This window comes from Rhea americana, unplaced genomic scaffold (genome assembly GCF_003343005.1).
Source record: "Rhea americana isolate MKP2758 unplaced genomic scaffold, rheAme1 scaffold_102, whole genome shotgun sequence".
In the NCBI taxonomy this organism is placed as follows: Eukaryota; Metazoa; Chordata; class Aves; order Rheiformes; family Rheidae; genus Rhea; species Rhea americana.
Genome location: NW_028185062.1, coordinates 2,801,316 through 2,829,144, shown reverse-complemented (window position 1 = coordinate 2,829,144; position 27,829 = coordinate 2,801,316). Strand labels below are relative to the sequence as shown.

The following is a 27,829-nucleotide window of genomic DNA, read 5'->3' as shown; positions in this document are numbered from 1 at the left end:
TGGCAAATGTATCCTTGGCAATGACCCTTCCAGTCCTGTTGCCTGAACCAGCCTCATGATGTGCTTGTTCTGTAGGAGGATGAGACTGAACCAGCCTACTCTTAGAGCAAAGTGCCAACATCATAAGGCAAAATGAATATTTACCTCTAGGTACCTTTACACTTAGCTCTCAGGCAAAGTGCTAACCTTCCCTCTAACAGCAAGGGAAGTAGAGAAGAAGAAACAGAGTGATCTTGAGGAGAAAAATGGGGCAGAATGTAGGGTAAAGTCAGAAGGTGAGTCCCGACTTCGAGAGAAAAGTCTTTTGTAGTATGGACTGGAGTTGTCTGTCTCTAGAATGAAGAGAAGAGGAAATTATTAATTTTCTTATTCCTTTTATATGGGAAATAGCTAATAACCCCATATTCCCTCCCCGAATCAATGCAAAAATGATTATGATGATTATTATTATTATAGTGGGATGGTTGTGGATTAGTCAGAGCCTGATTGATCTAAGCAGAAAAGAAGTTCTCATCCCTTAAACCAGGTGTGAAGTATAGCACAAACTTGCTGAAATGTCATTGGAACATGGAAGTTATTTTTAGAACTTTTTTCCTGGGTTGCCCTTGAGTCACCGAATTTTAAGTGAAGAGAGATGTTTATAGCATACAGAGCAGGGTGAATGTTCTGGCTGGCTTCCAGACTGTGTGCATTGTAACTGCTCTTGAAGCATGTGCATGACCCTCCCTCTTCCTATATAGAGAGGAAGAGTAAGCACATAATACAGGAACAAGGGCCTTGCATTAATAGATAACGTTCCTTAGAAAGCCTGTCTCTTCTGGCATACAGATTTATGAGGGCTCAGCAATTTGTGATGCATGCCATGTGGGGCAATCCTGGAATGTGGATGGTCTGGATCAGTCAGTGGTCAGAGATYTAGCATGGAAGACTAACTGCAATGAAAACAGCAAGTGTTCAGAATGTGGCTCAGGTGTTCAGTTTGATSGTAACTAAGTGGATTTTACTACATTGTTTCCAGGGCCTCTGAAATCACAAAGCATTTCTTTTGCCCTTTCATATCCCTGCTTTTGACTGACTGATACAAAAATGTCCTGCGCCCATAGATAATGTTGCAGTCTCCCTTGGGAAACAGCTTTTACCTAGCAGAGCAACATGTTATGCTGACAGTACACAGTTTAGGTGCTTTACAATTAAAATGGGAAGTGGCCAACACACAGAGTGTTGATACATACATGATTGATATAAGACTGCTTTAACACTGGCTCTGTATGGCATGCGTTTCAGTCCAGGGCTGGGGAGTTCGCTTCCTCCTTGAAGGGCAGTGTTCTGCGTCTGCTCCTTGATGCTGGGTTTCTCTTCTTGCTGCGCTTCTCACTGGACGATGCAGTGGAAAATGTCATGGCAGCATCTGTTGCTGCTCTCCGGGCTCTGCTGGTGTCTCTCGATGATGAGGTGAGAGAATCATTAAGTGCCCAGGTTTGATTTCATACCAAACTGGTTACAGGAACCAGAAGGAAAAGGTGAGGTAAGTAGCTCAAACAAAGACTTGTTGAACAGATTAGCTTAGTGGTCAATAGAACACTATTGCAGCACCTTGAGGCAGGTGTTATCCAAGTTGGAGAGATTCAGAATTCTGTTCTCCTATTTGAATTGGCTCTGCCCAAGGTTAAATTCAGTGCAGGCTGCTGAGATTCTCTCCCGTCGGAGCTTTTTATGATCAATATCATGTCACCACTAATGTAAGTGTAGTACTTAATTCTTTTAATATGACTTTTTATGTTGTTGGCTTCTTGCTTTGCAGTTTTCCTGCTTCTGAACAGATCAGCGACTAAATAGTCTCCCTGTTTCCCCGCGTGCTTAATGCTGATACTGTTCTCTTCCTCTCACTGTCCATTTCTTATTGCTCTTTAATGCTTTTTCTTATGTTAATAAATACCTCCTTTCCCTTCTCACATGTCTGTTTTCTCCCTGATGATTTTTCCCTGTCAAAAGGCTGAAGCTCTTTTGGATGTTCAGAGGTACCGAATAACTTTGAGTGGCAAGATCCATGCATCTTTCTGGTTGGGCAGAAGCAGACCGTTACGGGCAAAGCAAGCTGTAGCCTGTTTCYCATTCCTTCCATGAGAGCTTCTCGTGTGTCAGGCTGCAAAGGGGCTGCTAGCAAGGGAGAGTGTGGGCAGATTTCAAGAAGTTTCATGCAGCTTCTCTGAGGCTACCAGTACTATCCCTAGTGGGAAGACAAGGGAAATGAAGGACTGGGAAGCTTCCCCTACATCTTACTCCTTTTCTAAGCAACATGCCTAATAGTGTACTCCAAGATGAGTCTTGCCCTCAACGTGCGTTTTTTCCCTTCTGATATTACTTTAATTTGCATCTGTCTGCCCTGCTCTATTCACAGCCAAAAGCTTGTGGCGCAGTGTCGTATATAAGAAGAGATTGCTGACTTTCTATATGCCAAAAGCGGCACTGAGTACCGTGTCAGTGTATTTTATCATTTTGGATTGTCCTTCCTATAGTCTCCTGCTGTTGAGTTTCAGAAGGTATCTATCTGTGAGGAATGGGCAGGGCTGAACGTTTGGCATTCTTCCTCTGGCTTTTGTAAGACAAACAGGGTTTAGCCTTCCTATATACACAGAAGATCAACACACATGAAAAATGCAGCCTGAATTTTTCCTTTAGTCGCTAGTGGCTACGAGAAACCTTTCTCTTTGTGTTTCCTTTGAAGACCTGGATACTATCTTGAGCTTTTCCTCCCCTAGTAGAATGAAGATTATAATCTCAAACTTGGTATTTTAGATGGACTCCTAGCCTCATCCCCTACTGTCCAGACTGTTCTGACTATGCTGCTCACTTGCTTTTCAACTTATTTTTCTCTCTCTCTCTTTTTTTTTTTTTTAAAGTTGAATAGCTTGCAACTACCTGGCATCTTTCATTTGTTTCAAGAACATCTCAAACTTTAGCTGAAGTCTACCACTTTTTTTTCTGTATAATGGGGTGGTTATTTGTGATTACCAGATCAAGAATTTTAAAGCAGCTATTAAGTAGCAAAAGCATTGAATTAGAATTTGTAAACAAATTATCTTTTACATTCTAAAATATTTTAGGGAAAGTAAGTCTGGTTTGGGCACAATCCCTTTTCTGAAGAGTTGAAAGCTCATTTATTGCAGTGCTGCCCCAGAACAAATACATTAAATAGTGTTTATTTTAATGTGAGAAATTTAACGTGACCATTCGGCATTATCTGTGACCCACGCACAGTTCTGCACAGGGCCAGACACAGGAGCAGGGCCAATGAATGCCTAGTTTAACCTCTACAGCCCTTGAGTTCTCTTTTTTCATTTTATTTATTTATTTTTTTATCTTCAACATTTTCCAGATAAGATGCATGTCTGTTTCCTGTCTAGTGAATTTAATTCACCTCACAATACAGTTGCTTTTCTTAATTGTTTCTCATGGGTTCCCAAGTGTCTGTGGATCGTAGGTTAGAATGACTACCCTTAAAAAACATTGCATCCTACTTGTACACGTTTAGAATATCCTTTATTGTTTTCTGCTTTCCTGAGGGTAAGTGGGAATCAGTAAAGCATGCTGTAATCAAAAGCATTATTGAAAAWTTTTTTTCTTCCATAATTTCTTTGTGAAAATTGCTCTTCTCCTTACAGAAATACCTTGATTTGACTTTCTCGTGGTATCAAGGAATGGCTGCATTCCCTTTCCTCCCCAACAAGGAGGAGGAGGAGGAAGATGAGGAGGATGAAATAACTGGAACTGAGAAGTCTGAAGACAAAAAATTAAAAGATGAAAACAAGCCAGATCCAGATGTGGCCAGATATGATGTTATAAAAGTAAGCACGGAGCAAGGCCTGAAATTTTATTAAGAAAATACACTCTGCACAATGTCTTTGTGTGTTGTTGAAATGAGTACCTTCCTATGGACATTATTAGAGCAGTCTGAACGAGCATTAGAACTCTCTCCTTGCTGTTGGGTATAATRTTGCTGTCATATATTACCAAAAGGGTAATTTTATTGACTTCTAAAATTGGTGAGATTTGTTGCTGACCTGTGGCTTTGATATCACTAAGTGTCTCTGAGTTCCTTTAGGGAAATCAGCAACAAGCACACTGATGACCTTGAGATAGATACACTTTTTTTTTTTCCAGATTTGCTGAAACATTGCATATAGATATGATTTTCAAGCTCACTTTCTTTGAAAATATTTCAGTCACTATTAAAATGTCTGCAGTATTGCAAAGTTTAGAATGGGCATTAAACCTAGATAGCTCTGAACTAGCTGGACTTGAACACTGATGCTCCCTTTTCTATTTGGCATAAGGCAGCAACTTTCCCCCTTCGTATCTGCATCCTTCTTCATATTTCCATCATTCAGATAAAAAACCTATAACCTTTAGAAGGAATTCCTCATATATTTTAGCCTAATTCCACATTCTTGATATGAGAACTGAAAATAGTTGTCTTTGTCCTCTCAAACCCAACCTTGTGGGTGATGCTGAGGCAACTGCTTTTGTCTGCTGCAATCACAAAAGTCTGTGATCACATCACTTATCCTCAAGTGCTTGAGCCTGTATTCAAATGGCGCTTGGTTACAGACTTCACTGGGCAGGTGCAGTAATTTATCTGGGTGTCTGGTCTCATTTAGTGGCTTCATGATTTTAGATTTGTTCTACTCGGTGACACTGGCAGTGTTTTAAAAGAAATAACAGCAGAGATATGGATCGAAGAGATGAAATCAGTCTGTGGTTCTGGAAATAGTTGTGTGATTCAGCATGATGAATTTTAACTTGTTCTAAGTAGCCTGGGCTCAGAAGAGWTTTGGGATAAAATTCTCCACTCTTCCAGTTCTTGTAAACTTCTGTTTTACACCTTTCTATTGGCTGGTACAACCCAATTACTCCAGATAGTTGGAAGAGGAATGTTTAAACAGTAGTTGAACTCAGAGGCCTAGAACTACAACCTTACCCAACTGCAACTTTTAGAAAGTATCTGTGCTATGAACCCTGGTGTTGTGGAATTGCCTTTTCCCAGAACTAGGAATATGTAACACTATCACTTAAATTGAATATTGGTTTTGTAGTGCTGTCACCAGTCATGGTCTTYTGCCAGGAAAAATCACATCATTTTTCTGTATCTCTCTTTTTCAACTGCAAAATAGGAATAAATGTCTGTTCTTTGCTTCTGTCAGCTTTCTGTAAGTTAACAGGTACTGTCAGCATTACAGACAGAGTGCTGAATTAGGTGGATGTGATAGGCAGGACAAAAAAAGAGCAAGAGTACCTTTTCCAGTAATACTAGGTTTTAGTAGTCTTTTATAAGGAAGCTTCTCTTCCTGTTCCCGATCACTTACTCATGATTTCATTCTCTGAAAAACAAAAGTATCTAAACCCTACCAGTGGTCTGATCCGGAACAAAAGTTCAGGTGTTCCTGCTCATTTGCTTGCATACTGGTAAATCTGCAGAAACTTACCTCTTTGTTTCCCTAGTGGTGATTTAAAAACCTTCTATCTGGAGAAGAGTTGAGTCTGCTTTTCCCTTCCAGCAGGTGCAGTGTAGAGAGCAAGCATTAGGAGCATAATGATTTTTTTTCCCCTCCTAGGGACTTTTGAAGACACGAATTCAGCACCGGCTGAGGTACATCCTTGAGGTGGTACAACCTGTTCCAGCTGTGGTCCTGGATATCCTGCACATCCTCACCCACATAGCAAGGCACTCCTCTGAAGCATGCAACCAGGTAAATCTCCTGTTGTACTCATAAGGAGCTCAGGAGTTGGGGGGAAAAAGGTTTGAGAAAAGGAGGAGAGGAACAGATGGAGGTATGGTAAGGGAATTAGGTAAACTGACATTTTGCTGTTGCTGCTAATATTGCTCCTCTGTAATTATTTGTGCTGCCTTCTGTTCCTCTGCAGCTGCTTGACTGTCCTCGGTTGATTGAGACCGTTGTCAGGGAATTTCTCCCTACACAGTGGGATCCCCGAGTGGCTGAACCAGGGTGTTTACTCACAAGTGTTCATGGAGTTCCTTGTGCCAGTGCTATGAAGTTCATCAGAGTGTTGGCATCTGGAGGCCGAAATGCAACAGCCCGAATGGTGAGTGATTTCTGGAAGAGCTTTTATGATGGCAAAGGCCTTTGTTCTGTGTCTTGCTCTCTACATAAATAATTAACTGGAGGTGACTCTGAGCTGAAGGGCTTGATTCAGACGTGACCATTGCTCATGGAACTGGGAGCGATTGGGTCAGGATTCTGACTGCAGTCCCATTCTGGAGCAAAGTGATGCAGTAAGGTCAACAAAATGATTAAGAGATTGGAGCATCTGACATATGAGGAAAGGCTGAGAGAGGTGGGATTGTTTAGCTTCAAGAAGAAAAAGCTCAGGGGAGAGAATCTTACCAGTGTATTTAAATACCTGAGGGGAGGGAGTAAAGAAGACAGAGGCAGGATCTTCTTAGTGGTGTCCAGTGAAAGGACAAAGAGCAATGTCACAAATTGAAATACAGAAAATTCCACTTGAGCATAAGAAAAACCCTTTAGTGTCAAACTGCTACAGGTTGCACAGGGAGATTGTGGGCTTCCCATCCATGAAGGTATTCACAACCCGACTGGATACAGCTCTGAGCAACCTGGTCAGGTTGGCCTTTCTTTAAGCAGAGGAGCTGGACTTGATGATCTCCAGAGATCTCTTCCAACTTCATCTGTTCTGTGACCTTATTATCAATAGGCTTGCAAATGGTTTAAGCATAGTGTAGGTCCTAGCCCCACAGTCTCTGCATCCCATAGCTGTTTTCTGCTAGTTGCAGACAAACTTTTAAAAAATCATTTGGAAGACGGAATGGGAAGGGGAGTAAAGAAACTAAAATAGCTTTTGTGGGGAGGGTGCATATGTGTGTTTTGAAGAGATTGCTGGCAGTATCACAGTAGTGTTGCCTTCTGCCGTTGTACCGGTAGAAAAATTGGCTCAAGCTTTTCAATATTTTTTGTTCGTTATAATGCAGCTGCACAACATTGTGTAGCACCATGTAGCTCGGTGATACTGGCAAATAGTAGATGCTTAGAGCATGTTTTCAGGTGTATTACTCTTTATTCTTCCATGTTCTACTGAGCTACAGCTTAGGACTTTTTAAACCAGGGGTTATACAGTTTTATCTTTGTGTTTTACAGCCCTAGTTGAACTTCCCTGTCATGAATTTGTCTTAATAATTTTGAAGTCATTTATCAGTATTTCCAACACATCTTATCCATTTCTGGACAGATTTTCCATTTCAGAGATAATTGTATTCACTCATATAGGTTGCCGCATTGGTGCTATAAATGCGGAACATCTACCAATAGCAGCACCCATTACAGTGCAGTGGGCTGTCTTAGGGTTTTCAGTTTGGTATTGTTAACAGCATCTAATAAATTGCCATGCAGGAAATTGCTAACATCAGCAGGAGAACACCCATTTGTGCTATAAAATGCATAGATTAATGTGCTGATAATGGATAGCAAGATATTTAAAGGCTGTAAGTGGCTCCAGGGACATAATAAAAAAAAAACTTTGTATTTTACTCTACTTCAGTAGAGTACTTGCATACTCCAGGTTTTTCAAGGTGTGCAAAAATTGCATWCAAGGTTCCTGCCACTCAGGCTTTGGTTCTGTTTTGCTCTGGCATAGCTTGTGGCAGGCACTTAAACATGAGATTGGAAGGTAATCAAAAACTAAACTAAAATCAGCAGTGTGGGAATGTTCTAAGATTTATTTTACTTAACAAAATTTCTCTATCTTCCTCCTCTAGAGATAAATTTGACTTTGCCCTCTGTTCTGTAGGAGGAGTGTCAGAATTCATAGCTTGATTTATCAGTTCCTTTGCTTTCTTGCTGCTGTGCATTGATTTCCCATACAAGATTATTCTAAAGAGTTGGATTTTTAATTGTCTATAATACATCTATGTGTTGTGAAAAAGAATTTGTCAACTCATTTGCTTAGGCAGAGCTCACATAAGCTTTTGTATGTGTGGGGGAGGGAGAGAGAAGCTCTCTTGCTTATGGTTAAGCAAAAATATCCTGTTGTTGGGGAGGATAAAAATTATTTCTAGAGAACTGTAAATGAGTCACATCATGATTAGTTCGAAACTAAAATAACCTCAGAGCACTTCCAAACATCAAAATCCTATAATCGTACAAAATTAATAGTCAGAATGTACCCTTTTTGTAAAATAAACACGGAATTATAGAAAGATTTAGGTTGGAGGATCTCTGAAAGCCATCTAGTGTGGCCTCCTAAAAAGCAGATCAGTATCCATTCAGTATTTTTGTATACACTGTTTGGTGTAAGATATGTCTTTACATGTACACTTGAATAATAAATTTTTGTTTGTGACTAGTTAAAGAAAGGTAACTATATATTTAAAATATCAGCTAAATGCTGTAGAGAGCCTTCAAAACAAGAGTGTCTGTGAGCTAGACAAACAACTATCAGGAATGATTTAGATGTAGTTGATTTGTGTTGAGAAAGGATTAGGTAACACAGGCATCCCTTCCAGGGATGCTTCCTTTGTAATAGCAGTTAACCATTTGTTAACCCTTTGTAGCAGGCACCTTAAGATTATACAAGTTGAAAACAGATTTGAGCAGTGCAAGGGGAGTTTAGAATAGGCTGAATTTAAATCTGCAGCTTTTTTGGTGTGTGAGACTATCTGAGGCATGGAGTGATGCTTCTTATCTCTTTGTCTATTTTTGTTTGGTTGMTTTTGTTTTACAGCTCAACAAATTTGAAATGAAGAGTCGGTTAAGTCGATTTATTGCTGAAGACCCACTGGATCTGCTCCTGCCAAGGGAAGAAGCCATCAGGCTAAGCACTGAAGCCTTTCGGCTGTGGGCTGTGGCTGCTGGCTATGGTCAGGCCTGTGATCTTTACAGGTACAGCACAAAGCTGGAGAGATGAGGATGGTGGATGTAGGGGATGCAATAGAGAAAATGGACATCCTGTTCTAGAGCAGCAAATATAGCGGTCTCCAGGATCAGGCTCAACTCCCTTTCCTCAGCTTCCTACAGTAAAAGTTCATGCTGAGTTCCTTTTTCTGCTTTTCTTTTCTCTCCTGTGCTTAAATGCTGTTATTTGTGTTGTTTTTTCTCTGTACTAAGGGAGGTCACTAGCTTTTTAGGACTGTGTCTTCTTCCCCTAAAAGCACAAATAACCTATCCTTGTGTGACCGCAAGACACTTTGATCATAATACATGTAGGAGTTGAATCTGACTCAAAGGAGGTCTGGAGAGCAGTCACCAACATTCAAGCTAYGTAAGGCATGTTGAAGCAGATAGACTGCTTTTTGCATATGCTCTCAGTTCAGTACAAAAATCAAAGTTCTTGTACTTGACCTTCATTAGGTCAAGTCTGACTTATCTCAGAAACTGAATCTTTTCCCTGTATTTGCACTGACTTGGAATCATTAAGGTGGCTTTAGGGTTGCCCAAAGAGAAGTAAAAGGAAGGCCTGTATTAAATTTCAGAAGGGAGGTTCTCTCTTCACAACAGTATTTTCAGTTTTCCAGCTCAATCAGGGAGTAAAAATTATATAAAATATTTAAAAATCCTAAATAATGCTTAGAAGGAAAAAAAAGGCAAAAAAAAGTTAAATTTGCATGGTTATAACATGTGGTTACTTTGGGCAAGAACTTCAGAACTAGGGAAGCAGGAAAAAGTGAAAATAATTATTTCAAAGGATTATTTGTCTCAGAATACTTGGAGGCAGAGTACTAGGTAGGTCCCATTCAGCTGTTGTTTGCAATGACGATATTCTCTCTTTGCCATCTTTTTTCCATGACTGTCTATTTGTGTTTTTTTGAGGGTGGGGGTGTTATGGTTCACTCTCCCATCCATACTGCAGGGATCTCTACCCTGTGCTGGTGAGGATTCTGCAGTCCCTGCCTGACTTGCTTGGCAGTTGCCGTGAGAAGAGCCCTGTGCTTGAGCTGTCTGTCCAGCGAGCCACGGCGGTGGTTACTCTCCTGACACGTGTGACGCAAACAGCAGGTTGCACAGCAGAACTGCAGGCCCAGCAGAACAGGTAGGTCCTCTTTCTGTCACCTCCTGTCTTGTCTTTATCTGAGAGGCTGGAGTCCTGTCCACGGGACCAGTATTAAGAGAAGTGGGCTGCAGGTTTGTTGTCTTTGTAAGGGTCTGAGAATTGCCTGTGGGCCGACAGACTTAGGAAACAGATAATCTCTTCTGACCTAAAAAGACTTTTTTAGTGATTGCCCTTGCAGGGGTACCCTTGTGTACTAGACAGAATCCCTGTCCCAGGACTGTGTGACTGAGAGCATGCTAAAGGCAGAGTGAGGAATTTGTGTCCATCCCTGCAAAGAGACTAGCCTGAAAACATATGCAGTATGAGAGGGAAGGCAGCAGGGAGATGTGATTGACAGGGGATGTGTTAAGAGCCTGAGAACAGAGTTAGTATCTCTACTCCTTTCACTTTTTAAACAGTAAGCATTTAAGGCTTTGGACATAAATGGTGGATGATAAAAGCAGCTTCTCAGGAGTGATAGTGTTCTCTGGGAAGGGCCTGTTTTATTGTCCCTAGCAATATCCTCATCAATTAATAGCGAAGGCAACGTGAAGTTTACCTGTGCCAAAAATGCTTCTGCCACAGGAAATTTGTAAGTTAAAAAGGTGATGCCACCAATGGGAAATAGAACAGTCCTTGCCCCTTCATAAAATCTCAGAGAACTGAGCCTACTTCTGTAGAGCTGGACAGTTTAGTTGTTTGTCTTTTTTTAAGGCTTTTTTGGCTTTATGTGGTGTTACTTTAAAGACAAAGCCCCTCTATATTTGTGAAAGAGCTCTTTTGCTGTTGTGCCTGGAATGGTAGAGAACTGGCTAAGGTCCCGTTCAATCCTCTGCTCCTTGATGTGAAAGCCATTCATATGAAGGTGAAAAAGAGCAAAAGTGAAGCTCTCCTGCTTTGTTTCCTTTATTATGCTGGATATGGTATAGCAGRTAGGATCTAGTGGGGAGAAGCAAAGTGGCTTGCAAAAGATCCTTACCTATCAGGATCTTCTGAGTTTGAAAGGGGATGCATCATAAATCTGAACTCCCAAGGAAAATTGCTTCTTAATTGGGCATCTTCATTTCAAAATAGGACTACCTATTGTTTTATTGGCTAAAAGATACTTAACAGTAGGGTAAGCTATGGATGCATGAGCTATATCTGTCATTACTTTCCACTCTGCTATGGTTCACCAATCCTACCTAGTATTTCTCCATAAATAATTTTGTGAATCAGGGCTACTCCTCTCTCCTGTGGAGCTTTTACTGATCAAGCTGCTTTTAGTGAATCCCACGTTCTTACTGCTTTCATTCTCTACTCTCCTATAAAGCAGTGTGGCTCTCAAAGCTCCACGGTCACAATGGACCCCAGCTGGTATTGGGTTCMCCCAGGAACCAGTATTGAGGCCAATGTCTTAGTATTGATTACTTYGTAGAAGATAAACATCAAAGCATTAGAATTTGCTGAAGATACAGGTACTTTTTCTGGTGAAATGTGRGAAACTCTTGACTAATCTAAACAAAGCTAGAGGCCGGGGTAGCATGATAGGTAAAACTAGAAAATTGCTTAAGGACAGAGTAATGCAAGTAAAGAAATTTTAGTTTGCAAAAAAATTTTAGTAGCTTATACACTGGATTTTTCTACCTGAAGTAGTTGGGCTGGTTGTAGGAAAGTGCAAAGGTTTCCCCCCTTCCCCTCCTCGGCCTCCCCCATCCTGGGGCTGCCATTAGGTATCTGTCTTCTAGATTACCTGTGACTGGAAGGGTTGCTATTAAATGTGATGATTTAGACACATTGCTTCTGAGATATCCTCATTATTCTGTGTCGTTTTCCCATTGTGTTTCAGTAAGGGCTCAGAAGATAATGAACAGGTTCCTCTTCCACCAGTAACATGGAATCAAGTGTCAAACTTACGGCCCTTCCTTGAGACCAGTCTGAAAAGAATCCTCCAGGAGATATCCCACACAGAAACTTGGCAAGCTCTCCAGCCTCTAACCACAACTTACATGATCTACTTGGGAGTTTATTATAGTGCTTGCGGCCAACAGGTACAGCCTGAAAGTATGGGGTTTCTCTTCATCTCACCACCATCAGCTTGTTTATTGTCTCTGAAACATCTGAACTTAAAAGCAACACTGAAAACAAGAAAAGGGAATTGAGGAATCTAGCTGAGGACTAGATTTTGTTTTCCACACCTCATGTCTAGGCTGGGTGGCATTTAGGGTCAGATAAGTTTGCTGGCCCTTCATATTAGYGATGCTAAAAATTACTGTCTTCCTTTCTCCCTTATGGCTTAGAGTCTCAATCAGGTTATGTAGTAGTGCTGTGAGTGCTCTGATTTACTACAGAGGCCCATAGTATGTAGCAAATATTGCCTAATTTAGTTTGACAATCCGTTCTCTTTGTGGGCTGAATAAAGTTGCACTTTTTTTTTTGCATTTGTTGTAGGCTGAGAGCTTGGAGCGCTCTCAGAGTAGAGGCTGAGAGTTAGGCTGCAGTAGTCTGATTGTAAGATTGAGCTTTGAGGGTCAAGCCGTATGAACTTGGAATAGGAAGCAATAAATACAGATTTATTTGCTGCCCCACTGATGTTCAAGCTCAAATTCTATAACCTGGTTACTGTTGTGGTATGTGATCATCTTTTAAAGTGAATTTTCTGAAGATAATACACATCGATTTGATACTGTTGAAGAATGCTATCTTACACTTTAGCTACCATAAAGATTCATGTTTGAAGATTAAATGGAAATTTTCCCTTTACTGCCCAACTACCATGTCTGAATCCTGACATGGAAGAGCTGTCTTCAAAGTGTGTGGATGATTTAATGCCTGTAATTATTCAGACCTCTGCACTGCCTGCAAAACTTCTCCAAAACAAATGAGTTTATTAAGAATTGCCGTGGTGAAAAACACTATCTTTCAAAGATATCTTCAATACCTGATAGGTTGGTTGTAGTTTTCACCTGCTTTCGACTGCTGAGCTTTAGAGAACTAGGGTCACCATTTAAACAATTTAGTATTCCTGATTAACTTTTATAGACAGCCCACAAGAGTGGCTAACAAACATGATTTCTTAGGTCCTTATGACTCAAGAATTTTTATTTCCACATTTAAGAAAAAAAAAGAATAAATTATCTAACTGATTAGGTGAGCTGATTTTTTTAAAAAAATGCACGTAGCACACTTAAATAGAATAGTGCAAAAAGTCAACTGGTAGAGTAACTAGAGAATAGTGGATATTTGGGCCTTCTTGGGAAACTTCTGTTAGTCTACTCAGAACTAAGGTTAACATCTTGTAGCTTTTGCTGACTGCTTTTTGGAGAGGGATTTCACCTGGGGAGCCAAACTGGATTTTATTCTTTATAGTTATGGCAATGAGTATTTTTGTATCCTAACACAGCATTCTAATGAAGAGTAAAAAGTAAAACAATTGCCAGCATGTTCCTTCAACATGGAATATTGCTTACTAGGGGCAGAAGAATTGGGATGGTTCTCTAAAAGCTACAGATCCTCCTCTATGCAGTGTTCTTCCACAGTCATACCTTGGTGAATAGGTCAGTCTCATTTTACACCGCTGATATTTTTTGGAGATACTGATATTTTTTGGTGCTACTCTGCTTTCCTAAGGTGGTTCTGATCACTTCTGTGTTGTTTTCAAGTTAAATGGGAAGATCAGCACATAGATGGGGAAGGAAAGGGGTTTTAGTCAGTTAGGGAAGTTTTCATTTAGGGAATTTTGCTCGTGCCTTACTTCCAGCTGATTAAGGATTCTCTATGATGTACTTTAATACTTGGGTGGGAGGACACCTTGGGGCACCAGCTCTCAGCTTCCAGGCTGCTGTCAGCAGTGAGACTAGCTCTAACCTGTTGCTGTATCACTGTGTAGAAGGTGTGGGTTCGCAAAGAGGTGTTAAACAAAAGAGAAAATAATYAGATCAACCTGCTTTTGTCCCTCATTGAAATGCCTTCATTCACCATCTTTTCCCCTCCTTTCTTGTGTTTTCTGCAGCCATCAGTCAATCCAATTGACTGCTTAGAGGAACTGGAACACTTGACATTTGAGGTGCTGCTGCCCCTTCTCAGCCAGCCAGCYGTGCACAACATGTGGGATTTGCTCAGGTAAAATCATTTCATTACTAAGATGCTGTTGCCAGAAGCTAAGGAAGGAAGGCTCTCTTCTATGCTATACTGTGTGGTCAGGAATGTAGAAAGTGGAGTGGTTCAGGGACTGGGGGACCTGCTCGTAGAAAAGAAATTGCCTAGTATTAGCCTAGAAAATATATCAAAGAACAGTTCGGCTTCAGGCGGTTCCTCCCTCTCCCATTTCCTCCTGGTGTGTGTGTGTGTGTGTGTGTGTGTGTGTATGTATATATATATATATATATATACACACATATATATATGTGCCCCATATGTGTGATACTGAAAGTAGGATGAATTAGTGTGTTACGGTTCTGTCTATACCTTGCTTGTTGACTGTCCCCTCAAAGCAAAAAGCAGGGTGGCTGCAGAGGTTCTTCAGTTCTTCCTTCCCTCCTGATGCTGCTGCAGCATCTGCATCTCTGCAGAAACTGCCCTCCCATGCAGTTGTTTCAGGTCAATTCCAAATTGAACATTAGTCACTCTTGGCTTTGATTCTTTTCGATCTCAGTGGCAAAAATGAAAAAAATGAAAGATTAATTTGGATGCYTCTCATGTCAGAGGAGGTGCATGTACCATTCACACGATCTGTATGATGCTGCTTTCATAAAAAGATTTAAATTACACTGTTTTCTAAGCTCCTGCAGAGTTCCACAAAGGCTCTGCAAGTCCCTGCAGGAAAGAGGAAGGCCAAGTACCAAACTGTCTTTTCAGACTTTTGGATAACATGAGCATTATCTTGGACTCTGGTAGAATGAAGAGTTAGCTAATCTGCACCTTAAGGTTTTGACAGTCTTATCTGAATATTCTGGGTAGATTATGGCCAGTTTCCTCTAAGTGTAGGGAGCTTTTGTGTGTTCCAGGCATACAGAGTGGCAGAAACTACCTTCAAAGAGCAGAGTCCTTTTAGTAATGGCAGTGGAAGAGCAATGCATTTAAAGAATAAATAGTTACCTGACACAGAAAAAACGTGTGAATCTTTGACAGAATTTGCCATATGGATGGCATCTGGATGGCATCTCCAGACATATGGAGGAAAAGAAGGTGATCAGGAGTAGCCAGCATGGATTCACCAAGGGGAAAATCCCACTTAACCAATCTGAGAGCCTTCTACGAYGGAATGACTGGCTGGGTAGATGAGGGGAGAGCAGTGGACATTGTGTACCTTGACTTCAGCAAGGCTTTTGACACTGTCTCCCATAACATCCTCCTAGATAAGCTCAGAAGCGTGGGTTAGATGAGTGGACAGTGAGGTGGACTGAGAACTGGCTGAAAGGCAGAGCTCAGAGGGTCGTCATCAGTGGCGTGGAGTCCAGTTGGAGGCCTGTGGCTAATGGCGTCCCCCAGGGCTCAGTACTGGGTCCCATCCTGTTCACCTCTTTCATCAATGACCAGGATGAGGGGACASAGTGYCTCCTCAGCAAGTTTGCTGATGCTACCAAGCTGGGAGGAGTGGCTGAGACACCTGAGGGCTGTGCTGCCATTCAGAGAGACCTGGACAGGCTGGAGAGCTGGGCAGAGGGGAACATCCTGAGGTTCAACAAGGGCAAGTGCAGAGTCCTGCACCTAGGGAGGAATAATCCTAGGAACCAGTACAAACTGGGGGCTGACCTGCTAGAGAGCAGCTCTGCAGAGAAGGACCTGGGAGTGCTGGTGGATGACAAATTGGTTATGAGCCAGCAATGTGCCCCTGTGGCCAAGGCAGCCACAGGTATCCTGGGGTGCATTAGGAAGAGTGTTGCCAGCAGGTCAAGGGAGGTGATCCTGCCCCTCTGCTCAGCCCTGGTGAGGCCTCATCTTGAGTRCTGTGTCCAGTTGTGGGCTCCCCAGTACAAGAGAGACATGGAGCTACTGGAGAGAGTCCAGCGTAGGGCTATGAGGATGATCAGAGGGCTGGAGCAYCTGYCCTATGAGGAAYGGCTGTGAGAGCTGGGCCTSTTYAGCCTGGGGAAGAGAAGACGGAGGGGGGATCTTATCAATGTGTATAAGTATCCAAAGGGAGGGTGTCAAGGGGATGGGGACAAACTCTTTTCAGTTGYCCCATGTGACAGGACAAGAGGCAATGGGCAGAAATTGAAGCACAGGAAGTTCYGCCTGACCGTGAGGGGGAATTTCTTCCCTGTGGGAGTGACGGAGCACTGGACCAGGTTGCCCCGAGAGGTTGTGGAGTCTCCTTCTCTGGAGATCTTCAAGGCCCGCCTGGATGCAACCCTGTCTACCATGCTGTAGGTGACCCTGCTTGAGCAGGGAGGTTGGACTAGATGATCTCCAGAGGTCCCTTCCAACCTTACTGATTCTATGATTCTGTATTTCCCCATTACTGTTCAGCAACATGGTACAGTCTGTAGTGGTCTTGCCTRCACAGACATGGTATGCCAGGTGTGGACCCTGTAAGTAGTGCTGATGTGTGATGTTCTAGGTAAAAGCTGGCCTTTTGGTTTTGCCTGCTGGTTTATTTTTGAAATGTCCTGAGTAGGCGAGCAGCCTAATTAGCTTGGATTACATGTGCATATGGGAAAAYGTGTGGGTTTTCTGTTTGTCTTTTTTAATCAAGGGTCCAGTGCTTTCAAATGTTTGACATCAGAGATGCATCAGTATTTTTGCATGTCAGGAAKATTTTAGCTTAAGATTAGAGTTCATCAGAGCTCACTGGCATAAGTTTGTATGGCAGTAGTATTTATCTGACTGACTATGATACTAGTTTTTCTCATGTGCAGTTGCTGGGGCTTCCATTTGACTGCAGTGTGTGRCAAGGTACAGAGAGTAACGTTCTTGCAAGAGAAACTTTCAGTGGGATGAGTGCTCTTTGACCTGATCTCTCTCTTTCTCTATTCACACAGGCCATGTTCTGCTTTGTGCAATCCTCTATCCTGTGCCCCAGCACCGGAGTCTGTCTCCAGCATTGTGTCTTTGAGTTGTACTGGAGGCAAGCCTCCCCTGAGCCTAGTTGGCTCCAAGTCACCTTTCCCCTTCCTCACTGCCCTCCTATTTCTCATCAGCAGCATCACTCACATTCACAAAGGGCTAATCAGCAAGGTGAGAGTTGACTTTTTCACTAGAAGTTCAGTGTGAATGAGGATACGCTTAGGAGGGAAGTTAGTACTTGTATCTTCCCAGGCTTAAGAGYGTTTTTAATAGGACTAAGGCAGAAGTGTTGTGTGGGGTGGGTTTTTTTATTTTCTTTTGCTTTTTTTTTAAATTCAGAATGATCAAAGTGCAAGAGAGAAGTACTTCCCATCTTCGGAACAAGCGGAACTAGGACCCGAAAAGTTTTTGTCTTTATATTTCAATATCCAGTTGACAGTGGGAAGCTGCAATTATTTCAGAGCAGGATAGTGAAGAACAATAATGTGCAAAGGATGGATTTGTAAAGAATGTTGAGATATCTTAAATAACTGGGTTTTGGCCTCAGCCAAAAAAATAAAAATAAATAATAACAAAATAATGTCAGGGGTGAAGGGGAGGGTGTTGAAGACAATATAACAAAGAAGAATGGAATAAAATTAAACCAGAGAATAAGTACTATAGTAGCTGAAGAGGTTTCTTTCTGCCTCTAGTTGCCCTGAATTTTCGGAGTAATAATGTGCAAACTCTGGAGAAGAAATGACAGAACACCCTAGAGGAACAGAGTGCCTGGCATAAACTTTCTCAAAGCCTTCCTCTGTGATCTGATGTTGAATTAGCTGATCAGTCACTAATAAAGTCACCTTACTAGATAAGAGAAAAAACGCTTAAGCCACTGCCCTGACTTCTGCCAAGCACTATGGAAAATGTAGACAGCAAGTGCTGGTTACTTAAGGAAGGGATGGTCATGACGGATATGGGCAAGCCGTGAGGCAGAAAAGGGGATATTTATCAAGCTACTTCCTTTTGGAGTAGCTGATAGGTGTTCCTACGGGAGAGGATAGGGGGCAGACCTTGGAGAGGACTAAGGTTTATTTTCTTCCAAGCAGGGACTGTTATTAGTATTTATCTCCACTTCTGATTCCTGTGTAGTACAGCTCTGTGCTGGGCTTCAAGGGCTTGAAGGATTATCTGCATATGAGCTGGCAGACTGGACCTCCCTCTGTAACACCTTCATCTGCGTGGATACTGCGCCATGAATATCATCTACAGTACTTCGTGTTAACGTTGGCTCGGAGAATGGTATTCTTGTTAGTCCTTTCATTTCTTTCATCTGGTAATTCACTTTGCCCTCGCCTCTCCAAAGGGTTAATGCGTCAAACTGACGACTGGTCCTTGCCTCCATGTTCTTTCTCATACCAGAAGTCTGGTGACTCTCCAGCTGTCTGACTATTCTGCCCCTATCAGCAAGTAATATCTTCACTTTATGGTTACTGATGTGGGGACTTAAATCCAAAATACTTCAGATGGCAAAATTATATTTTTGCCTGGATATGGGCTTGAGTGAGAATAACATTTTTAGCAGTACGCTGAAGAACTGTGCCTGACTGTCTAGGACATTCAGGGGAAGGAGAAAGATCTCCATATGCATGCTAGACAGTCTTGCAGTCTGCCTCAGACTCTCACTTCCCAGTGAGATACATGTCTTGACTGACTCTCCTCTCCTTGTGATTGCCTTGTTAACAAATGGCTTGTTGCTTTTATCTGTTGTTTGGTTTTGTTTCCTGTACAGGCAGGCACTTGTCCAGATTATGCCCAGCATGCCTCACTCCATCACTGCATTGCCATGGCATTGCTAAGCCGTCTGTTGCCGGGGAGTGAACATCTGGCTCATGAGGTCCTATTGGATCTTGCCTTTAATCCAGAGTTTTTTCCGTAAGCTTTGCATTTTTTCCTTTTGTGGTCTTGGATATAGGAAGACTTGGGAAAGATTAAAAAAAATGGCATTACAACGTTGTAAAAGTTTTTGGCCTTTCACAGGGCCTCTATTGAAATCTGAGATACTCCACAACATATTCTCCAGTCACAGAGCCTTCTGGKTGGACTAGCATTGCGGTTGCACCTTTATCTCCAGCGTAACAATATTGAGAAATGCAACCRATATCTTTTGATCTCCTCTGTCGCAAGAGTCCTATGACCCCTGATAAAACTGATGCTTACCAAGGCYCAGCATCCACTGTCCTGAGACTAGTGAATACCAAACTGAGTCTAGGAAGCAGGTGAAAACCTGACCTACTCTGAAGTTTACTAAATCTTCCTCTCATCCTTAATATACAAGTACATGCACACATTGTTTTGCTGTTTGTTTTGACAACAGCTGTGTTTTCCACCTTGACCTGAAGGAAATCACAGGCATCTCAAATGTGAAATCTCGCATACTTGGCTGAGATGATGATAGTGGTTTATTTTATTTGTCACAGTCTTCTTGAAACTTGTCGTGATACATCCTCTAGGAGGCTGGACAAAGGCCCTGCAGGGAGATRTTAGACTACTTCAGAAGATTTTCCTGTTTCAAGGGAAAGTGCTTTTTGCAAAACAAAGAAAAAACTCTTTACCACTGTAGACCTACTATTTTGTAAGAATTTGGCAAGTAGTCTGTGACTGTGGTCAGTCTCTGATCTGAGATTGTGGCATATGGGTTTGACYTTCCCCTCTAAATTCTGGTTACCAGTCTGTATTGTTTCCCTACCCTTGCCAGTACCAGCTGCAGAGCTACTGTTGTGAGAGTTGTCTTATTGATGCATACAGGCCTTTTATGATACGCAGTATTTCACCTCAGTACCCTGACAGCTACGTTGGTAAGTAGGCTGTTGCCCTGGACAGGGGATTGCAGYCTCCAGACCAGACTGCTGGCATTGTGTGGAGGTTTTTTTTGTGGCAAGGGCTAAATATTGATAACTCCAAATGTAGTTCTGTGAATTTCCTGTGGATACCAACAGAGCTGATGCTTTACAGCAACTCGGTATTATCCCAACTGAATGCTGTAGAAACTGTTGGGATTTCTATTCATACTACTGTCCTTGATCCAGGGAGATGATAGTGAGGAATKTGGTGGTGGTGGTGATTTTTTGTTTGTTTGTTTTTAAAGGACTGATGTTTATCTTGCAGTGAAGGGAAGGCTGGAGGGCCAGAAGCAGCTGACTTCTCTGATATCCTGCACCTGGGTACTAGTGCCAAACTGGCGCAGCCTGGCTCTGCAGCAGCGTTTTTTTCCAAGCCTACRCGTGGTGTCCTGCTGAGAGAATCATACCAGAATCTGCGTTTCATCCGCTCCTGCTACCTTTCTCATTTTGTTCACTTACAGCCTACCCTTGTGCGTTCCCAGGCATCCTACCAAGGACAGAATTACCTCATCCAGTCAATGCTGCTTCCTGAGGTCAGAGGGCCTATCCTGCCTTCAGACTGGCCTTTCTTCCCCCTCATCAACCTCTACAATAAAGTGACTAATGCAGAAACACGGGGAGCTGTGCTGAACTCTCTCCCRCTTGATCTAGTCAACACTGTGACCTGGAACTTGCAATGGGTCTTGTTATTGGAAACCTGGCGTGCTAAAACCCTTCAGAGCATCCCCACTGCTGCCAAACTTGCACGGCTTATGTGCGTCTTTCTCACAGGAGGTGACCTCTTTCTAGAAGCACCAATCCATTGCTACACAGCTGCTCTTCTCTCTCTCTATTGCCAACCCAAAGCACTGGACTCCCTGAACTTAGATGCTCCTCTCCCTGGTTTGGCTTCGTTCCATGATCTGTACACAAGTCTCCTAGAGCAGTTTGAAGGTGTCTCCTTTGGAGATCCACTCTTTGGAGCCTTCGTTCTTCTACCTCTGCAGAAGCGTTTCAGYGTTCATCTGCGGCTCTCTGTCTTTGGGGAGCACACAAGTATCCTGAGGGCACTGGGAGTGCCACTTCAGCAGGTAACCCTGGTTTAGAACAGTTAGCTGGCACTTCTCATCCATGGGATACTGTACTCTTGACTGTGTTTCTCCAATCTTGATTTTGACATCCTCCTAGCAATAATTCTCCTTCCTTATCCCTCATTATCCAGTAGAATAATCATGATTGATTTATTTTTACAATGTTCTTATTGTTCCTGAAGAATGTAAAATGAAACAGTGATGGAAAGTAATGTTCTTTTGATTTAGGGCTATGACAGCAGTTGCTGGTACTTCCACATAATTTTTGTTGTTCTTTTTATTTTAAAGTAGCATGATGAATTGTAACCCTGGAAAACAGAAGTCCAGTCCACAAAGGTGCAGGCCCCCTATCACATAATCCTTTTCAGAATCCTGTTGAACTTTGTTTTGAGAGCAGATAGTGTGTATATGTGGAGGGAGTGAGCTGCAAAATTGTTTGCAGCTTCCAGTGGAAACTATCCTACATCCTGCTTGATCTAATGGCTGACAGCCACCTTCTAATATATATATGAAGGGCCATTTTGCACTTGTTTTTCTTCCTGCAATGATCTCTCGCTTAAGTATGTCTTCTGTCTCCCTGATATTAACCTTTCTCTTGCCTGATGCATGGACAGTAATTTTCCCTCTCTGACCATTTGTACAGTTGGTTATTCTGGAGTGCTTTACTGGGTCACTCAGCAAGAAAATTTGATCTGACAAGGGCAGGACTACACTTCTTTTGAATGAACAGAGCACAAGAGACTGAATTTAGCTGGCTTTAAGCTCTGTATCAGTTTCAAAATGACAAAATAGCTGATCTAGCCTGAAGTTTGCTAATGGAAAGTTAACCTTTCAAAACTTTTTTTCCAACAATTGTGAACCAGCMGGATGAGTCTAGGTGAAATCAGTACTGTGCCTCACCTGGTTGCAGTGTTTTTGTTAGGCCAGTTTTACTATCTGGCCGGATGAGCCTTTGTTTCTTAAGCTATAGAAGTCAAGATCTTCTGGCTGCCTTCTTACGATAAGCTCTCTGTTCTCTTGATGATCCCGGTAGACCCTCCCTGTTTTGCTTCTCCTTGTTCAGCAGCCCTGCTCTACTTCCACCAGTACGGAGAGGAGCAGGGCTAAATGCCACCTTCCGGATGAAAGTCTTGATTCTAGATCAGGTATTTCATCCTTCGACTTCAGACCTGTGATATATGTTACAAGGGAGAAAGCTTCACAACTCGTTTTTTATGCCTTGTTTTACAGATTTCCCCCACCCCCCCCCCCCCACACTTTTTTAAAATGCCAGATACTTTGGACAGTGTTTTCATCACTTTGTTCCTTGAAAACAAATTATGTTTTGGAAAATTTGAGCAAGATCACCTTTCTGCTTTTATTTTTTATTCCTTTGTTTTGTTTTAAGTCAAGTTAAGGATGCATTATTAGGCAAGAAATATTTCAGTAATATTTTTTGGTAACCAAAGACTGAAATTTGGTATAGAGGCCATTTTATCATTGAAGACTACTTTTGAATTGAGTAAAATCAGTAATTGTTTTTGATCTCAGAAAGAAGATGCTCTAAAGAGAAATACATAGTTTTAACTCTAGAGAGCTTGTCTGAAAACTGAGAATAAAAATTGTACTGCTGGAGAGGGGAGAAACAAATAAAAACAAGTTGATGCTAAAAGCTTTTCTAWTCTAATAATCTAATAATTTTTTTAAAGCTGAACAGTGAAGTCAGAAAATGTCGGACACTTCAGTTAGCGGCAGCATTAACTCTGGCATATTGAACATAGATCTGCTCTCCCTTTCTGGCTAAACACAAAGGTCAACGTAAGCCTATCTGACATGTTATCAGGATACAGTGRTGTTGAAGTTGCTGTCTCCTCACTTTGAAAGCACTGTTATTACTTGTGCCAAAAGCAACTGCAGTCATGTATCCTGTAAAGCATCTCTCCATAAAGCTGAAGAGGTCTTGAGAATGTTTTGTCCAGAGCATGTCACATCAGTCAGCATGGACAGTAACAGCCCTGCTGCTAATAGAGGTTGTGCCACCAAGGTGCGCTATGTTGTATAGCAGCACACACTGAAACAGTTGAGGAGGGGGACGCTAAAGACATGAACTTTCCTTCACACAAACTAATTTTGTCACTGGGTGCTTTTTTTGCAGTTCCCTGTGCCTCTTGAGCGATATACTTTGCCTCCTGAGGATAACCTGAACCTCCTGCGACTCTACTTCCGAACACTGGTTACTGGAGCACTGCGCCRCACCTGGTGCCCTGTTCTTTATGTGGTGGCTGTGGCTCACGTGAACAGCTTTATTTTCTCCCAAGACAATACAACACAAGTAGGTAACGGATAGCAGAGCCTCTGGGCTAGAAGCTTTGGGTTTTGCACTTTGTTTTCTCAAGTGTCCAGTGTGGCTTGTTGTGAGTCACTGACCCCTGGGCACCTTTTGCTTGCAAACAAAGATTATAAGTGTGTTTTGAGGACAGTGAAGGTGTTTGAGATCTGCAGGTGGAATCTACCTATGAGAAAGATAGCAGCTCTTGTTCAGTATACCCTAAAAGGCATACATTAATGAGAACTGATCCTCCATAACCTTTCAGGGTCAGCAACCTTTTGAGCTATTGTACAAAAGGGAGGAATGAGGCACAAAGAACGAGGAAGCTCATGACAGACTTGAGTGTCCCAAGCACAGGCTAAGGTGTGGGGTGCTGTCTTCTATCACCTTCTTGCTCACATGACTTACTCCCTGCAGGAGTTAACCAAGCAGGAGCCTTCCCATGGCTTTGGGCCACAGCACTGCTTCCTTGCACTAACACTTCACTCTTGTTTGATGCACAGTTCTATGTGATAGTTGAGATGTGAGGTGAGTTTCAGTGATGGCAATGTAAGAACAACTCTACTGACTTCAGTGCCTCATAAGGCTGCTAGTCTGGGAAGAGAGGAGAGAGGTGGAGGATCTAAGTGATAGCCATCTCAGCCCCTTATGGTGGAACAAGCTGTTATTTGGAGTATCGTCATAATGAGCAGAGCATCATCCTAGAGCGCTGCGTGGCTCACAGGCAAAGCTAGCGTTGTGCTACGTTAACCAATGTGTGTGTTTTGTTCCTAGGAGGTTGACACTGCTCGGAAAAGCATGCTGCGGAAGACGTGGCTCTTGGTAGATGAGGTAGGCTCTGCAAAGACCAATTTGTGCCACTGAGACTTTAGTTCTACAAGCATGGTACTGTTAAAGATTTAGCTTTGGCTTTTGAAATTTGCTTTTATCTACATTGCTAACTTGAGAGTGAGAGGAGATTAGTGGCAGGATTTCGACCTGTAATGGCTAAAACTACCATTGTCTAGTTCTTGTTGCAATTTAACTCAGTATTTAGAGCCTGATGACACTGAAATGAATCTCTTGTTCTCTGTATCTGTGCCTCTTGCCTGAGCGCTATGTGGATAGTGAGAGATCCTAAAGGTGATTCTATTGCAACTATGAACAGGAGGCCAGCAAGGATCTCCCTTCTCTCATAATTGGATGCTCTCTTGCAAAAGAACAAAACAGATTAAGTTTCTCCTCATTTGTATCCTGCCTTATCATGACTTGGAGATTATCAAAGTCTATGTAAAAGTGCTGAGTCACTTGGCTCTTGATGTCTAGTGTCTGCAGTACGTTTCTAGATCCCAGTCAGAACCCAATTTGGACTTCTGACAAGAAATCAGTGTGAGGAGCTGTTGAGACACCAGAGTTGTATTCAAAAGGGGAAATCTCATGCAAAAAAAGTGACTTTTTTTTTTCTTGAAAAAAACTCACCTTTTACAGTTCTACTGAGGATGATGCAATTAAACATGCTAGGCACGGTGGAGCTGTAGTATTTGGTGTTTTGTAATGTTGTGTGGGAGATGGAGAGAAAACATTAGATACCCACCTTTCAGACATGTCTTATGGCTGCTGTTTCTTTCTTCAGACCTTGAAGAAGCACCTTCTCTACTACAAAATGCTGAATGCAGAGAGCCCTTTGGGGTTTGATCTTTATGAGCAACTCCCTCCTATGCGACTGAAGTACCTGCAGATGGTGACGCAGAAAGAAAATAAGGAGAAGGCATCAGTGCTAGTCTCATAGCAAAGCACTTATATAAAAGCAGGGCCAAGGGTAAGAATGGAAAAGCTCAGTTCATGCTTCAGTGATGAAAAAAAAATACGCTTCGTCAGGTAACAGTGTTTTGCTTGGATGCTCTTGGCATCTGTGTAAATGAAGACCTAATAGARTGCTACCAGCCTTGCAGAGCAATACAAGTCTTCTCAAGATATGACAAGATGTGTGTCGTCTCTCCATTCTTAAAGCTGGGACACGTTCTTCCATTATCCTTCAGGTTCTTTTGCTTCTTCCTGGAGGAGGTGAGAAATATGTGCCTGGAAGGCATTGGACTGAATAAAATGAAAGACGTGAAAAAGCTGTTTGGTTCGTTAAAGCTGGAAGTTGTGGGTTCTCTAGAAGATGTCAGTCTTCATCTGTTTTCTAAATGTAGGTCTTTCCCTTGCTTCTTTATGTCCTGAGCTTTGTTTGAATAGTCCCCTCACAAACAGAATGACAACACAAGAGAAGCTGATCCTATGAGTGACCTTTTTTTTTTTTTTTTAACAGGTAGTTTCTGTAGGGCAGTGTTATGTGTATGCCATCAGTCACACAGATGTACTACATCAGATCTCTAAGGATGCAATAGAAAYAGTAGTTTGCAATGCAGTGGTAGATACAATGGTGCATTCTCCCTTGGCTGTCTTTTGGACAGTCTCAAACCTGCTTGCTTTTCTCTTGTAATTTAGTTACGTCTGTAACAAGATTAAAAAATAATTTCTTTGCAGGATGCTTGGCAGTAACCACGCCGCATTAGGAGGGAAAAAACCCAAGTATCTRCTTGTTTAACTAGAGTGTGCATTGATTGTCTTTTCAAAAGAGAGGAACATAATTTAAATTTTAAAGTGGAAGTTCCTAAGTTTAAACTTATATTTAAAAATTRCTAATTTGACCCCACTTCTACATCTTAATTCTGTATTGCAGCCTCAACCACAAGGGCTGCAAGTGTATTGCCCTGAAAAGTTCATCATGAGTGCCAGCTCAAGCTCAATATACTGCTAAGTGCAGTCCCACTGAGGCCAATGTTTCACTTATATCCAATAGTTTTCCCAAAATTAAGGGGAATATCTGGCAGGCTTTTTTTGGGGGTAGGAGAGTTACTTTTTTGARCAGAACTTGCTAAAGTTGATTTGTTCTGTTCTTGTGAATAAACTGTCTTGGAAGGTACAGTGTGATGCTTAGCCTGAAGATTTAAGCTAAGCTCCTCTCTTTATCTACTGCGCAGGCCAAGCCAGCCTCCCTCTGAAGAGTCCGTTCCTGTGTCAGCCTTGCTCCAGTGAACAAATTTAAGCTAGYAACTCCCATGGTTGTACTTGCTGTCTTTGCACGAGCAGTCCTCTAAGTGTTCCAGCCCCCTTTGGGTTGCCAGAAGACAGTGTTTCTGGTTTSTCTGCAGCCTGTTCCACCTCTTTTCCTCCGTGTTTCAAACAGGACATAGGCAGAACTTGTGTTTCATTCTAATCTCGTTTTTCCTATTGCAGCTTTTGATCTGCAATATCTCGCAGTTGCAGATCAATATCGCAAAAGCACAAAAGTAACAAAAGCGCAGAGTGGTCAACATTGATTTTCTTAATTATTTTAAAAGTACTTGATGTGATTAAAAGTTCTATTGAAGGCACTCAAGTTTTTGCTTTGTCTGGATGATAACCTCAGCAGTAGTCTTTCAAGACCAATGAATAGAGAGATTTAATGACTCCTGGCTGCCCAGATTTTAGAACAGCCTTCATTAAGGGTTTTGCCATATCCTCTTCTGACCTCTGGTTATAAGAATCCTTCTGCTCCYTTGTGCATTGCAAAGTTGAGTTTTGGAATGTGTACAAGGTGTAAATAAACATTTTGATAATTCTGTAATTTTTGGAACAAAGAATGCTCGCTGTGCTTTTATTTAAATCTTAGAGTTTGAATAGCTCTATATGCAATCTGTCAATACCTTGGGAATGCTACATGCTATAAGGAAACCCATTCATCGTTGGAGCATTGCTTTGTGAGAGAGCTCTTCAAATCAAACACATCCTGTTGGTCTAGTGGTCAGTAACACGGAGTACTGAGTGCTGTGTGCACTTGGGGAAGGTGCAGGATGGAGGTTTATGGGACTTCTCACATGCCACAATTGGGATGGCAGTAAAATCCTATCAACAGATGGTATTTAAGTGTGATGACAGAAGAGGTGAATTTCATTTATTTTGTGAACTCTGGGGAGGGAAATTGCTTTTGCCTGTTTTTGAAAGTCCCGTCTTGTTCTCTCATGCCATCAGTGTATGCCCAGAAAACAGTTACATCTTTTGACATGGAATTCAGCTGCAAGCACCAGCAATGGGAGAAAGAAAAGGATGCCAGATAGCTCTGGAGGCCACATCTGTGTGCAGAACATATTAAGTGGGCTGCATGTCAGCAATGAGTTTTCAWAGTTTGGCTGTGACAGTTTTGTCTGATGCTACAGCAGTCCTAAGCTTTTRATTTTTATCAGGCTTTGGGCAGCTTTGTTTCAGGTTTCTCTGCAGAACACTAGAGGGCATTGCTTTATCTATTTTAAATACAAACTTTTGGGGCTGCATTGCAATTGCAACTCAAAAAACATTAAACCTAGTTTAAATTTTATCTATTTTGATTCTTGTGAATACTTTTGGATAAAATGCAGAGAATCCAACAATTTTCCATGTGATCGATTGCTAAGGATCATTCAGTGCTTTGCTATCAGGAGCATTTTGGAAAGATACTGGTAGAGTGAATGGAAGCTTAAAAC

The 27,829-nt window shown here is 42.0% G+C and overlaps 1 protein-coding gene across 2 annotated transcripts in view; it reads left to right on the top strand.

Moving 5' to 3' along the window:
• RPAP1 (RNA polymerase II associated protein 1) overlaps nt 1-26,937 on the top strand; it is a 44,545-nt gene extending 17,608 nt beyond the window's left edge. For both annotated transcript variants that reach the window (XM_085306708.1, XM_085306699.1), the window contains exons 11-25: nt 1,285-1,452; nt 3,663-3,845; nt 5,613-5,747; nt 5,923-6,102; nt 8,755-8,912; nt 9,880-10,059; nt 11,888-12,089; nt 14,051-14,160; nt 17,022-17,217; nt 18,178-18,327; nt 18,818-18,960; nt 20,194-20,998; nt 23,133-23,309; nt 24,081-24,137; nt 24,919-26,937. In XM_085306708.1, the coding sequence (XP_085162834.1) occupies nt 1,285-1,452; nt 3,663-3,845; nt 5,613-5,747; nt 5,923-6,102; nt 8,755-8,912; nt 9,880-10,059; nt 11,888-12,089; nt 14,051-14,160; nt 17,022-17,217; nt 18,178-18,327; nt 18,818-18,960; nt 20,194-20,998; nt 23,133-23,309; nt 24,081-24,137; nt 24,919-25,074 (3,000 nt within the window). In that variant the 3' untranslated portion in view covers nt 25,075-26,937. The remainder of the gene's footprint in view (nt 1-1,284; nt 1,453-3,662; nt 3,846-5,612; nt 5,748-5,922; nt 6,103-8,754; nt 8,913-9,879; nt 10,060-11,887; nt 12,090-14,050; nt 14,161-17,021; nt 17,218-18,177; nt 18,328-18,817; nt 18,961-20,193; nt 20,999-23,132; nt 23,310-24,080; nt 24,138-24,918) is intronic.
• Nucleotides 26,938-27,829: the final 892 nt, after the last annotated feature.